Source organism: Epinephelus lanceolatus, chromosome 2, assembly GCF_041903045.1.
Source record: "Epinephelus lanceolatus isolate andai-2023 chromosome 2, ASM4190304v1, whole genome shotgun sequence".
Lineage (NCBI taxonomy): Eukaryota > Metazoa > Chordata > Actinopteri > Perciformes > Serranidae > Epinephelus > Epinephelus lanceolatus.
In genome coordinates, this window is record NC_135735.1 from 9,335,322 (window position 1) to 9,351,105 (window position 15,784).

Consider the following 15,784-nt stretch of genomic DNA (forward strand, 5'->3'; position numbering starts at 1 on the left):
CAGACCTTGCTGGAGGTGCAGCAGTTCACAGTAGCCTGTTGTGTCATTCCTAAATAGGGACCAGTGTTTCTCAAAGCTCTGACGCCCTTTTTTCCTCAGTCAGTTTCTTACTATGAGTCATGGGTCCTGCAGTGCATATACAGGCAAACCTTCATCCCAAAATTAGAGCACATTTGGTTATTTCAACTGAGGTGACACAGATATTATTCTTAGGTAAAGGTATCAATACATCAGTGCATGAATAGGCTACTCTGTTACGAGCCAAAGTCCTCCATTCAAAATTTTATTTATGCTTTATGCTACTTATTCTTCTATACCACTACTCTCAGTAGAGTGATGATATGTGTGTTTACTATATACATAAATATATGTCCTTACCTTGCTCTCTACCATCATCGTTAGCAATTTCTTCAAATTTAATTCCCATATATATTCATATAATCCCAGACAGGTCAATCAGCTCCACCTCAGATATTGTAGTGTACAGATTTGGAACACCAGTGTACATGTTGTCAATAGCTCTTTATCCTTTGAATATTTTAAAAGGAAATTATCATTACATTTAATTCTTGCTGGCTGATTATTTCTTGACTTGTATATAATATATATAATTATTTTCTCTGCACTCTGTGTGTCTTGGTTTTTATTGGGTTATTTTTCACTGACTGCTCAGAGTGCTTCCTGCTGTCATTTATCTTTTGTTGAATTTTTCTGTATAATGTTAGTTTAGTTATTTGTCTCCCTTTTTAGTCTGTTTTTCTCCTTAAATTGAGGGGAGGTATGTTTGTATAAGCCTGTGGCTTCTTGACCTCTCCTGACACATATCTTTCTTTCTTTCTTTTTTTTTTTTACTATTTGGATTTTATGCATGTCTGTGCAAATAAAATAAAAATAAAATAGGATTAAATAAAACAGAATAAAAATTAATACAGACTGAAATGTTATAAACAAAATACATGAAAAATGTATATGAATATGACACTGTGCTATATATTAAACAGTATATAGAGTCGTTTATTCATAATATGACTTTTGATATAACTCTATTATATTTACTATTCTGTGCAACAAGAACTAAAGTGCATTTTGCAGTTTTGCTACTTTTACCTAAGTAAACTGTGTGAGTACTTCACTGCTGAATTTAGTGGAGTACAGTATTTCTCTCTGAGTAGTAGTGGAGGAGAAGGATAAAGTTGCAAGAAACAGAAACACTAAAAGATAAGAAGTACCACAGTTTCTTTCAAAAACATGGAACGGAGGCAATGAGCAACTTAATGAGAAATGACCGAAATATCAGCATGATACTGTATAAATGAGAAGTTACCAAAAAGGTGAATGATCACATAAAAGAAAATTAAAACAATGAAAACAGGGAATCATTTTTAAAAGGAGCCAAAATAAAAAAATAATAAGAAATAATAATATTAATATTTAATAATAAATTAAATAAAATAATAAAAAATAATAATAACAAACATACAGTGTATATAAATGTATATATATTCCATTACCTAATTTTAAATGTATAATTATAATAATTATAAATACATAATTATGATAATTCTAAATATAATTTTGTGGGCATTTTTCCCTTGCTTTTTTTTTATATATATAATTGTCTAATAATTCTCTCTTTCCGTCTCAGTCTTTAAGTTAATTTTCAGGTAATTTTCTTGTCACTTTTTAGTCATTCCTTGTAATTTGCAGAATTTTGTACAGAAATCAAACCAATTTGCTCAGGTATCAAAGGTTTAAATACTTGTGAAAGGTGACTGAAAGCAGCACAAGCAAAGAGACGTCGCTCCAGGATTCAAAGGGTTAAGTGCAGTAATTTTCCTCTCCACCACTGTAACTATTGAGACTATAAGGCCTCCGCGACACGAGGGGGCGCTCTCACTCAGAGTCACCACTTCTCCGCTGCCGTTACCTCGCGATCCTAAACGGCTCAGCTAACTACTTCCGGAAATTTTATTATCAATGATTTTGTCACTTGTGTGAGATTAAAACACTACGTTGTTGTTTGTCTTTTGTTGTTGTCAAAAATGTCGTACAACTACGTGGTGACAGCCCAGAAGCCGACGGCAGTCAACGCCTGCATCACAGGTAAACACCCGCTGTTTGTTGTTTTTCTCTTTTAGTTGTGCAGCGGTTGGAGATTTGCCACCTGCGTGCTAGCTGAGCTCCCGCGCTGCAAGTAAAGTGCTCCAGACGGGCCTGTACCAGCCGCTAGCTCTTGTTTTGCTAAGTCAAATGTTTACCAGCTCGTCTTGGCACACTTGTGTGTGTAACGTTACAAGTCATGACACACACGTCTTCGTATCTGGTTATGTCACGTATGTTCAAAGGCACATACGATCCGGTGAAGCTGTCGTTGGCTCTTCTTCTTTTTCACACATTAGCTGCGGTCGTGTCTTGTTTGGTTACCACAGATCTAAATGCGTTTTCTCTTGGTTACAAACATGTCAAATAACCGCACAGCTGCTTCAAAGTGCGTGAAACATGCGGGGAGATGTGCGTTACATGTGACAGATAATTTGCCCCCCTTGAAAACATGACAGGAAGGCTGGTGCTGTCGTTTAATATCACGTACATAGGTTATAAAATACAAGATACGTGAAGATACTGTTGCTGATAACAACATATAGTTGGCGTTATTGAATCTTATCACGTCTGCCATGAATCACGCGACGTGAAGCTGAGCACGTCACTGCCCCATTACTGTTAAACGCATTTAACTCCTATGTAACATCAAACTAACGACTGTCCTAACTTCCTTTTCCCTTTTAATAATATTCCCTTTAATATTAATAATATGATTCTAACAAGTTGCATGCTCTCATGACACCATATCTCTGTAAGCCTCCCTCATAGTTCAACACATAATGTCATTATAGGGATGTGGATTTAAATGTTAAGGGGTCAGATATGGGCAATATACAGATATACAACCTGCAAATCATTTCAAGATTCAGTGTTCAAATGATTTCTTAAATTACTGATCAACTGGAGTGTCAAGAAACGCTGCTGAAGAAATAGGACATGCCCATTAGTCATCAAAACTAAGACTGCACTGCAGCAATATAGCAGTGTCAAGGTATATCAAATCAAATCAGGTATACAACAGTAATGCAGGTAAAACGAAAGTGTTTGCAGTGGGTTGTTCTAATACTAAATTAATAAATACTAATACCATAAAATAGACATCAATAAAATATAATAAATCCCTAACTATCCAACAATAAATCACAAACTAAAAGTCCAGTATGACACACCAGCAATGACTACTTTCAGGAAGGTGACAATTGGCATTTAAAGTGACCATGTGCAGTGCTGTGCAATATGTATATGGTGCATTGAATTAACTGTTTAGCATCCTAACAGCCTGTGGGAGGAAGCTGTTAAACAGACTACTGGTTCTAGATTGTGATATATCTAGGTTAATACATTTTAATTATAGTAATACATTGTTTGTTCTACCAACAGTAAGCAGTCTGTTTTCATTCCTTTCAGGGTCATTCTGTCTGATAATAATATAAATTCTGTAATACTGTGAAACTGCGATATTTTCAGAGACGGTTTTCGTACTGTGAAAATCTCGTATCATTGCAACCTTAATCAAAGTACAATCAAAGCAGTCCTTTTTCTCTGAGATTATCAACAAAAATAACAACAATGCACGGACTTTATTTACTGTTGTTGACAGACCGACAAACCCATCAGCGTCAGTCCCTCCTGAACTGCTATCCACCAAGGCATGCAATGACTTTGCTTCTTTTTTCACAGACAAGATTTCAAAGATAAAACAGACAGTCTGTAACTCCAACACAGTGGCTATTTCACCTGTGCCTCATAAGGCTACTCCAGTTAATTTGGCACTTTTTCACCCATTAAATTATGCTACTTTGACAGACATAGTTAGAAACCTTAGGTCCACTACCTGCTGCCTTGATACTCTGCCTACAAGCTTTTTTAAAGATGTTTTTAACTCCATAGCATCAGATATTCTACAGATAGCCAACTGTTCTCTTCAGTCAGGCCTTTTTCCAATGGCCCCGAAGACTGCAGTCATTAAACCTCTCTTAAAAAAGCCTAATCTGGATGCCTCAGTAATAAATAACTACAGGCCCATATCAAACCTACCATTTTTAGGAAAGATCGTTGAAAAGGTTGTTTTTCAGCAACTTAACACCTTCTTGGAGCAAAACAATTCCTTTGATGCCTTTCAGTTTGGATTTCGAGCACATCACAGCACTGAGACTGCACTTGTAAAAGTTTTAAATGACATTCATCTGAGCAGTGATGCATCAAAGATTTCGGTATTACTGGACCTCAGTGCTGCATTCGACACAGTTGACCATAACATACTGCTCGACAGACTAGAAAAGTTTGTGGGACTTTCTGGTACTGTGCTAAATTGGTTTAAATCTTATTTACAAGACAGGGATTTCTTTGTGTCACTTGGCAATTATGAATCTGTGCGAACAAAGATTACATGTGGAGTTCTTCAAGGGTCCATGCTCCCTCTTGCTCAGATTATGGAATATCATAACATATCCTACCATACTTATGCAGATGACACACAACTTTACATAACAGTGTCACCAGATGACTACAGTCCCCTATATCTACTAAATAAGTGCATTGACGAAATCAATACGTGGATGTGCCAGAATTTTCTACAACTAAACACAGAAAAAACTGAGATAGCTGTTTTTGGCCCCAAAGAACAAAGATCAATAGTCAGTGCTCACCTTGCAACATGACACTAAAACCTACAAATCAAGCCAGAAATCTTGGTGTAGTTCTGGACTCAGACCTAAATTTCAATAGTCACATTAAGACAATTACTAAATCAGCCTACTACCACCTTAAAAACATAGCAAGAATAAAAGAATTTCTGTCTAAACAAGATACAGAAAAACTTGTCCATGCGTTCATTTTCAGCAGGCTGGACTATTGGACTATTGCTGACTATTGTCTTCACAGGCCTGAGTAAAAAATCAATCAGACAACTGCAGCTCATCCAGAACGCTGCTGCCAGAGTCCTCACCAGCACCAAGAGAGTGGAGCACATTACACCAGTGCTTAAGTCACTGCACTGGCTTCCTGTGTGTCAAAGGATAGACTTTAAAATCTTGTTACTTGTCTATAAAGCACTAAATGGTCTCGGGCCTAAATACATCTCTGATATACTTGTACGTTATGAAGCATCCACACCCCTCAGATCATCTGGAACAGGTTTACTCAGTGTTCCCAGGATCAAAACCAAACAAGGTGAAGCAGCCTTTAGTTTCTATGCTCCCCGCCTGTGGAACAAACTTCCAGAATATCTGAGGTCGGCTGAAACTGTCAACTCATTTAAATCAGGGATTAAAACATTACTATTTACTGCAGCTTACCAGTGAACTAGATATGTAACTTATTGTTAGAATAATCTGTAGCTATTGTTTTTATATTTGTCTGCTGTTGCTTTTGCTTTATGTTTGCTTTTTAAATGCATTTTCTTCACTGTTTTTCTTGCTTTTAGCTTTTGTTTTTAATGATCTATTGTTCCTTTAATGTTTTATCTTAACGTATTTCTCTTGTAAAGCACATTGAATTGCCTTGTGTATGAATGGTGCTATACAAATAAAATTGCCTTGCCTTGCCTTGCCTACAAAGAGACGTCTTATTGGTCGCAGTTCTAGTCTGAGTATTTTTTTTTTTTTTTTCCTGAAGATATTTTGTTAAACTTGTTTTACAAAACAGGAAAAAAAGACACAGCTAAATGCAGACATAACAAATAAACACCGAGTACGGACAGCCCAGTAAAACAAAAGAAACAAGCCACGCTAAAAATTGTTTTATAATAATAAAAACATAAAGAGATTAAAAATGGGAGTCCAGGGAACCTGTATCTATTTAGTGGTACCCAGATATTTAACAAAGGGCTCCCAGATCCAGCAGTATAAAAGGGTTTGTCCTTGAAGGCTGTGAGGAAAGCTTCAAACAGGATAATATTTGATACTGTGCGCAGCCACTGACTTAGAGTGGGAGCTTTATCAGCGATCCACATGACTAAGATACATTTCTGAGCAGAGTGCAACAGAATATGCAAAAGGTTTCTGTGACAAAGACATCATCTAAATATCTTTTAGAGGCATGGATAAGAGTTATTCTCCAAATATCACCACACTATAAATACAAATATTTGCTCAAGAACATTGGGATTTTTGATGTTGTCAACATTGCTCTTTGCTATGTGTGCACCTTTGTCAGTCGTCATTTCCTCTCTTCCTCTCACCTAAACCACAGCGTAAATAACACAATATAAATGCTGACATGTCTACAGGTCACTTCACCTCTGCGGAAGACCTCAATCTGCTCATAGCTAAAAACACACGGTTGGAGATCTATGTGGTCACAGCAGAGGGGCTGCGGCCCGTCAAGGAGGTGGGCATGTATGGAAAGATTGCTGTCATGGAGCTCTTCAGGCCAAAGGTAAGTGTGGAGGATGTGTGCGGGTGGTAGCAATGTGTAAAAATTTTTTAAAATTAACTAGTTGGTGGGCTGTTGGGGAAAAAAAAAAGGTCAGTTAGGCCCCGATGACACAGAAAGTGTTTTAGCAGCTGGAGACGCCTAGAGGGCATTTCTGTGCTCTAGGCACCTGGTGTTTTTGTCTGAGCACTGTGAACTCCTCGAGTTGAAAAAACTTCAACTCAGAGCAGAAAGCACCCCACCTCAGCTCTGCTTTTTACCCATTCTCCAATCGGATGATTTGAGAGGCGGGCCTTCTGTGGTGGACACAAGAAGTTTACAGTTGGTAAACAATGGAGGAAAAACTGGTGGTAGCGGTTGCTGGATACCCAGAGCTATACAGCCCGATGATAGACAGCAGGTTGTCAAACTGCCCCTAAATCATCCTTAAATATGCCTGGAAACATCCATCATGCAGGAGAAGCTCCTGGACCAACTGGTGGTACTCCCCATGATCCACCATCTTTTTTAGGGTCTCATGTACCCACATAGATCTTTGTTTATCTGCTGACAGCCTCTCACCCTCAACCAGAGCTACAGCAAGTACCCTCTGCCTCAACATTTTAGGAACTAGATACTGATTACTGATTGATTGTACGGGAACTTTAGGGTAAGGAGGTGATGGCATGGTTTTTTACTACTGGCATTCAATTACAAAAAAAAAAAAAAAAAGACAGTGCAATGTGCCTTGCAATATCCAACTTGCAAAACGCTTTCTGTTTGATCAGGGCCTTGGTCGGTCTCACTGAAGATGTGTATGCATGGTTGCATCGTGCACTAGTTTCTTGACCCACTTTGTAATGAGTATTGTCATTTGAGAGAGAATGCACATCGATTTCCTTCCATAAAACAAAGCAAAAAGTTTACTGCTGCTCTTGTAAGCAAGACAAGACTTCACTAGAATAAATACAGAGGGTTTATCACAAGATGCAAACCATTGGTTAGCCTTAAAAATGGAAGGCCAGATTAGAGTTTGTCAAAAACCATCTAAAAAGCCTGTACAGTTGTGGAACAGCATACTATGGACAGATAAAACAAAGATCAACTACCAGAATGATGGGAAGACAAGAGAAGGAAGAAGGGAAGGAACTGCTCATGATCCAAAGCACACCACCTCATCAGTGAAGCATGGTGGAGGTACTGTTATGTCATGGCCATGTATGGCTGCCAGTGGAACTGGTTCTCTTGTATTTATTGATGATGTGACTGCTGACAAGAGCAGCAGGATGAAAGCTGAAGTGTTTGGGGCACCATTATCTGCTCAGATTCAACCAAATGCTTCAAAACTCATTGGACGATGCTTCACAGTGCAGTTGGACATTGACCTGAAGCATACTGCAAAAGCAACCAAAGACATTTTTAAGGCAAAGAAGTGGAATGTTCTGCAATGGCCAAGTCATATCATCTGACCTGAATCCAACTGAGCATGCGTTTCTCTTGCTGAAGCCAAAACTGAGGGCAAAACACCCAAAACACAAGCAGGAAGTGCAGACGGCTGCAGTAAAGGGCTGGCAGAGCATCACCAGGGAAGAAACCCAGCATCTGATGATGCTTATGTGTCCAACACTTCAGGCAGTCATTGACTGTAAAGGATTTGCAACCAAGTATTAAAACTGACTGTTTAATTGATGATTATGTTAGTTTGTCCAAATACTTATGAGCCCTTAAAGTTGGGGGACTGTGTGAAGAAATGGTTGTCATTCCTACACGGTTCATACTACATTTTTGAAAAAAGCCTTAAATGAAAGCTGAGAGTCTGCACTTTAAGCAGGTATTCATTGTTTCATTTAAAACCCATTGTGGTGGTGTACAGAGCCAAAATGATGACAGCTGTATCATTGTCCAAATAATTATGGACCTGACTGTATATCTGGTCTATTTTGTTCCTCAGTCATCATTTTGATTAGATTGGCTCTCCTAAAATATTCCTCTGTTGTTTGGGGCTGTCAGATGAAAGCAGTTAGCGTAATAAAAGGAAGTTTGAAAAGGGAACAAGATCAGACATGTCCTGAATATTAGTGGTTATTATGAATCTTGGTTATGAAAATAGACAATAACTCGAGAAGAATAAGTTCAGTTTTCAAAACTAGTCTTTTCCAGTTAAGACTTCATCTGCAGTTGGTACATTATGCAGCCGCTTGTCTTCTAACTGGAAAACGATAATGGGATCACATAATACCAGCATTAGCCTCCCTCCACGGGCTTTCTGTCCGTTTTTCGGATTGATTTTAATTTTTTAGTGCTTGTTTAATATGTTAAATCTGGCGCCACCTTATCTAGCAAAACTTTTGTGTCTTGATATTCCAGTAAGAGGTGAAACGATTAGTCGCTCCTAGATGTTCCCAGACACAAAAATAGTGCCTGCCTCTGAACTATAGAAGAGCTTACCTATTGAAATAAAAACTGCCCAGACTACAGAAACCTTTAAGTCGCAGCTGAAGACCCATCTCTTCCTTTTGGTGTACAATTGATTTGAGCCAGACACTGTAATTGACTTAATCCTCTGTTGTGCTGCAATTTGCTCTCTATTATGTGTATTGTTCTTCTGTTCCTTTGTTCTCTATTGGTATTTTGTGCCTGTTCAGCACTTTGGTCAAATGTGGTTGTTTTTAAATGGGCTCTACAGAAAAGTTCCGCATGACTTGACTTGACTAAAATAGTTGCCGTTACTGAGCTGTTACAAGTCTGTCCCAGATTAGGCTGGTGGAATTAGATGAAAAGCAGTGCCTCTGGGTCTTTGATGACTTTGGTGTCTTTTCCCCCCGTTTGTTCAGGGTGAGAGCAAAGACCTTCTGTTCATCCTCACATCCAAGTACAACGCCTGCATCCTAGAATACAAACAGAATGGGGAGAGCATTGACATCATCACCCGTGCCCACGGCAATGTCCAGGTGAGTGAGACATACAAATATGATTATTAAAATTCACTTCATTATTCAAGAAACATGAATTTCAGGCAATTTGTACATTTTTTTATGGTTTATATGACCAACAGTTTGAGTTCAAATGTGTTTTGACCTTCTCTCATTAACCTTGATTTAATACCTCAGTTCACTCTTGATTTATGTGCAAAACCATCATTAATCAAACTTAAACTACTGTATGAATTCATCCAAATGCTGTGCAGAGTCTCAGTGTGCACTTACGGCATATGTTAGAAGAATATGGTGTAATTTAAAGGTCCAGTGTGTAGGACTTAGTGGCATCTAGGGGTGACGATGCACAATTAAAAGTTGTGCCAAGCGTGTAGAGCCAGGCTGAATCCAAATCTCCTGACTTCACTGCACTTGCACACTCATGGACTTTGCGGGCGCTCTCCTGGGAACTCTGGGAGTGGTTAGGCCCGTCCAAATCTTCAATTCATCCAGTCTACAAAGGGCCGCAAGCTGACTCTGCAGACTTCTAGAGAGTCCACTTGGGGTGCCAACTTCAGCAGACTTCACTGACTTATTTGTCCACAATTCATTGCAATATGGATGTTAAACAATTCTTGAGTCATGTAGGCCAGAAATAATATTCAACAGCAACATCATGATAAAGAAATATGTAGAAATATAGGCTAAGAAGATCTGCGGATGTAACTAATAGGCCTACCCGATTTATTTAGTCAGAGCCCAGTCCTTATTTACAATCATCTCTGTATTTGAATGTCTGCAGTATGTTATACTGAAATTTATTTTGTTGACTCACAAAACACCACTATACATTGGATTTATATCTTGTTATCTACAGGGACAGACGAGCAGACAGAATGTAACAATTATTGTAATGATGACAATAAGTAAAACAGTCTCGAGGGCCGTCTATCAGCAGCTTGCAGTCTCTGCCCTCACAGACTTTACATGATGACAGTGAACTCGTTAAAATATGTTCGACTGGGCTCAGGGTGGACATTTGGATGCAGCTCCAGTTTTTGATTTGTCAGTTACGGGCTACTGAGAGGCAACATGGCCGACTCCGTGGAAGAGGGCCGCCTCATCAGAAGGCAACAAAAACGTAACGATTCTTATTTTCATATGATTATCAACTAATGTAAACATAGTCCCGAATACTGTATTTCATGTCTACCCTAAATCCGACACACTGGACCTTTAAAATCAAGAGGAATGTTTTATCTAGAATTTTGGAGTTGTTATTTTCTTAGTGTCTATATCTGTAATGTTGTGGAATTCTTAGGTCTCATTTTCAAGTATGAAAGCTGAAAAAGATTCAGCAGCAGTCTGAGAAAACGCCAACGGGATTTTTGTCTGAAGCATGCTGCTGACCTTAAACTCTCCTCAACCAAACGCTGTTTTGCAGGATCGTATTGGGCGTCCATCAGAGACAGGTATTATCGGAATTGTAGACCCAGAATGCCGTATGATTGGCCTGCGGCTGTATGATGGGTTGTTCAAGGTGATCCCACTGGACCGGGATAACCGTGAGCTCAAGGCCTTCAACATCAGACTGGAGGAGCTCCAGGTCATCGATGTTCACTTCCTGTACGGCTGCCAGGCCCCAACCGTCTGCTTCATCTACCAGGTACTAGAGGAGGAGTATTACTTTGATGTGGGAGTGTATGTGTGTGTTTAAGGGCATAGGTATGGCCATGTTGGTGAATTAATACAAGTGGGACTTTTGCATTTGTTGTCTGACTTTTTCAAGCAGTTTGATGATGGAGGTGCTCCTGCAGGAGTTTTCCTGTAAACAACCAAAAGTTATGTTAACATTCAGTTGTATTCACCGAAACGTATCATGTGTAACCTCGAGGTCTAACAAATATCTTGAGTGTATTTCCTTCCTCATAAAACATTTGAGGAAAGAAATGCACACACCTGTGTTTGAGCTCTGCTCAAGTGGAGCTTTTATGCATACCAGTGCTCAGACGTGCTCATGGCGCGATACTGTAGACAGAAGTGTTTTATATTGTAGTGTTTTAGTAGAATGCATGTGTCTGAGAAGCACTGAGCACACGGCTGCACTGGACTCTTGTGTGAGAGTTTGTAAGCAGATGTGTAGATGCAGTTTTGCCGTTGTTGGATGGAGAATATCTGCCTTCTCTGAATTCTCCGTATACCGTGGAGGCATGCGAGAAATACGTCCTCTTCATGAAGTCAAGTAACAGACGGTTAGCAATTGATATACAGATGGTCATTTTGCAGGTGAGGTATTCTTTTAATGTAAGATTGTGCTCATTTTAGACATTAAAAAAATGTATCCTGTTGTGTCGTAGGACCCCCAGGGGCGCCATGTGAAGACCTACGAGGTTTCTCTGAGGGAGAAGGAGTTCAACAAGGGACCCTGGAAACAGGAGAACGTGGAGGCTGAGGCATCGATGGTCATCCCAGGTAATCAGAGCTCATACTGCGTGTTTTATTCAGTTCAGTTCAATTCAGAAGAACTTTATTTATCCCAAAGGAAATTCCTGTACCAGAGAATGCTTCAAATTACAGTAACCACAATTTTAACGATTCACAACCAGACAACCAGTGGGTTCTCCGGGTCAGGGTCACTCACTGGGTCCAGTTTTAGAACAATAGAGAATTAAATATCTGGAAGAATATATTAATATACAAGATAGAAGTGTTTTCAAGGAGCAAAAGCAAAAAACAGTGCCTGATAGAGTAACAATAGGAGTACAAGTACATTATGACAGAAAACTTAAAAGCGCACCTCATCTGATCTTTACCTGGATTTTACTAATAGAATTGTTTCCTACCAGTTTTTAAAAGTTCAGAATAAAGATAACATTGAGTCTTACACATTAATCAAACAAAAAGAAGCTGTTTTAATGGATGGTTTAGTTTACGTTTGAGTTATTAGATAGTAGTGACATCAGTGTGTCAACATGAGCTCACACTTTTCATCTTCAACAGGTCAGCAGCTTTTCAGACAAAGTCTAAAAGTTATTAAAAACATTTGAAGCACCAGCACAGCAATCATCCACAGTAAAAAAAACTTCTGTAATACATATTAAATACTTTGATTTTCCTCTCTAAACCCCTTTTGAACTATTCAACATACATAATTAGGCCTGAATAATTTAGTTTATTAATTGATACTGAAAATATCATTAGTTTCAGCCCTTCTTCACAACATGTTACAAATGCACACTGACTCTCCATCTCTGCCTTTGTGCTTGTATTATAGTGCCAGAGCCATTTGGTGGAGCTATAATCATAGGACAAGAGTCCATCACCTACCACAATGGAGACAAATACTTGGCCATTGCACCACCGACTATCAAGGTAAAGACATCAAATAATGTGTATTGATATGTGTGTTTGTCACCTGGCTCATTACGAAGGAGAATGTTTTGCTGTTCTTTCTAAATCCCTCTGCTCATTAATAACCATTCAGCAGTCATTGGGTCGCACTATATTTCTGTGGAGTAGATTTACATTGTCTTTGGTCGCACACCGGGAATAATGTTGTTTTTACAGTATGTGAACGATGACTTTGGTAATTGGGAGGTGAAACAAATGACAGATCTTAAAGTCCTTTTTCATTTGAAGCTATTAACTCTGTAAGGAAGGCTGCAGAGAGACAAGGACATGAGCTTCATTTAAAACAAAGCATGTTTAAAGGCATTGATCATTAAAGGGTTTTTATAAGCCATAAACATTTCCGTTATGTAAAAGTATTGACATACTTGTTTTTTTTTACCACGTTTGCATAGACAACCGACTGAATCGTGAATGGAGTTGTTCACATACTTGACTATGGAGTACACGTGTTGGAGGATTCTAATAGAAGGCACACGCATGATACAAACAATAAACAGCGACACCTGAAGAGGTTACTATATTGTTAATTCTGAGATCATGGCAAAAAGCAACAGCGGTGCCGTCATAGAGGTTACGTAAGGCCCCTAAAACAAGCACGTCATGACAATGGAAAGTGTGTTCCTCACGCTGCCCCTACTGTTCGTGGACATGTTGTGTTATTTTCTGAGGACGTGTACAACCAACGCTCCAAACGGGCCCAAGATCTGAGATGCAGCCATCATGCACACGCAAACACATGGTTTTTATTTTTATTTTATTTATTTTATTTAACCAGGAAGGGTCCCATTGAGTTGCAGTAACTCTTCTTCCAGGGAGTCCTGACCAAGACTGGTGGCAAAAGTTACAAGTACACAAAAGACAAGACAATGGACACACACTAAAACCACTAGAACACAAAGTCAATGAGAACACATTACACTCAGTAACACATAACAAGGTAAAACAGACATACAATTGAAAGGCACCAAGTTAGAAGCAGTGGCACTGTTCAGTAATGGTTGATTTTAAAAGGTTTTTAAATATGTTGAAAGGTGGAAGTGACTCCAGATTTAAGGTGTTTTGGAGTTCATTCCAGGCGTAGGGTGCATATGAAGACAAAGCTGTTTTACCAAGTTGTGTTCTCGTTGAAGGAGTGGTTAATAGTATTTTTTCTGATTAGCGTGTGCTGTAAAAGCAAGTGTTTCCCTGGCTCTACATCCTAGCAAGAAGGTAAAATTTGCAGGAACAAAGTCATTCGCAGAGTTCATGTAATGCACCGACACAAGTTTGTATTCTTACCTGTATTGCCCGATTTCCTAATAGTCATTAGGATCAAACTGTTATCGTTTTTAATATAAAGCAAAGTTCAGTTAGTATCCAGAGGATGGGAGAAGCTCCAGCTAAGTCTCGTCAAGTTAAAAAGAGGTTTTGCAGGAAATGTCCCAGGTGCACAGCTCTTTAATATAATGAAATGAAATAAAATGGTGGTAGTAGTCATCAGAATCTGTATTACATGCAGATATTAATAATATTTTTCTACGTTTAGGAGACCCCGAGGTCCAGGCGTTAGAGTTTATTTGTTATGAACGTTGTGATTGATGTTGAAGGGGCATTTAAAGGCAACTTTATAACTGCTGTGATGATGACTTTAGCTCCCAGTACACCACTGCTTTTAGTTTTATCTTATCAAGATTAAGTTGCAGTCTGTACTGCTCTGCTCACATTTAACAAAGCCCAAGGCCCAAAGGAGCTCCTCAACAGCATCCCGCTTCTATAATTAGAGAATGTTATCTCGCTGCTTTTTGGTACCATGGTCTCATAAATTTTGGAAGGGACATTTTAAGTTGTTCAGATGAAGTTGCTTCTAAATCATAGTTACACAACTTTGGTTTGTGTTCATGATGAAAAAAAAGATGTCTTTGCCAGAGTTATTGGCTTTGTTGATAATAAGATTGGGCAATATGCTAAAAATGTCTAACTGGCGCTTGTCTGCCCAAATACTGTCGTGTGCCCCGTCCAGTCCCTGAACAGAAACAAAATTAAACTCTGCAAAGCCATCTCGGTTAGTCTCTTTACTGTTCCAGCAATATGGATAAGGAAAGTTTACAAATAACATCATCTTCTTTTGGATGTTGAGGGCAGCGGCAGGATTGCACTTCTGCCCTTATGACAGTGAGGTGTTAGACCTCATGAATCAAAATCCCACCACTGTTGGCTCCGACTTTGCATCCACACACACACACACACACACACCTCTGTACAGAAGTAGTGTTCATTGTTCCACAAAAAGCCATATAAATGAATTGTCTCTCTCCTCATCCTCGTTATTATCTACTCCTGAATTCACTGGCTTCCTCTGCACATCAATTTATAAATGAAAATGTAAACTCTGACTTTTGAGTGGCCTCCGTGTTTACTTCCATATAACAGCGTGCTGTGTGTGACGTTATTGTTAATGTTTTTTGTGCATGCTGGTCAGTTCACAGTGGAACCTAATGTTGGTCACATTAACAAAAAGAAAAAAAAAAAAGACAATGAGAATTTCCAAAAATCGAAATTGAGCACTAAGGCTTGCAGTTTAAACGTAGCCTGAGGGTCCGTGAGACCATAATTTTTTTTTTAATGCTTTAAAGTGGGAGCACCGAATAGTTTTGCTGAGTTAAAAAACACCAGCAGTGCGACAAGGCGCCCACACAGACTGACGGGTTTGTCCTCTCTCCCGGCATACTTTAGCCCTGCCTCTCATCCAAAGCAAATACTCTACCTACTCTACCTTGTGGCGACATGATCAATCAGAGCATGTTTTAGCCGCCTGGGTGGCATTTTTGTAATAGTTTTTAATGAGAGTGAAGTGTTTTGCTTGCTGCTTTCATGTTGCTGATGCTTGTTTTGTGCATTTTGCAGAAGCTTGTGTAGAGCTAACATTAGCTAACTTTCAGTGTTGGCCCTTGACGTATCTAAACAGGTAATTTCCTCAACTACTTCATAGCATTTTACCAACCATAAGTAGGCCTGAAGACTCA

At 39.0% G+C, this 15,784-nt stretch overlaps 1 protein-coding gene across 1 annotated transcript in view; it reads left to right on the forward strand.

The window, feature by feature from the left end:
- Positions 1-1,931: 1,931 nt before the first annotated feature.
- ddb1 (damage-specific DNA binding protein 1) overlaps positions 1,932-15,784 on the forward strand; it is a 79,700-nt gene continuing 65,847 nt past the window's right edge. Inside the window, exons 1-6 of the mRNA XM_033626371.2 lie at positions 1,932-2,103; positions 6,332-6,480; positions 9,291-9,407; positions 10,816-11,037; positions 11,729-11,843; positions 12,646-12,743. Coding sequence (XP_033482262.1) covers positions 2,043-2,103; positions 6,332-6,480; positions 9,291-9,407; positions 10,816-11,037; positions 11,729-11,843; positions 12,646-12,743 — 762 coding nt within the window. The 5' untranslated portion in view covers positions 1,932-2,042. The remainder of the gene's footprint in view (positions 2,104-6,331; positions 6,481-9,290; positions 9,408-10,815; positions 11,038-11,728; positions 11,844-12,645; positions 12,744-15,784) is intronic.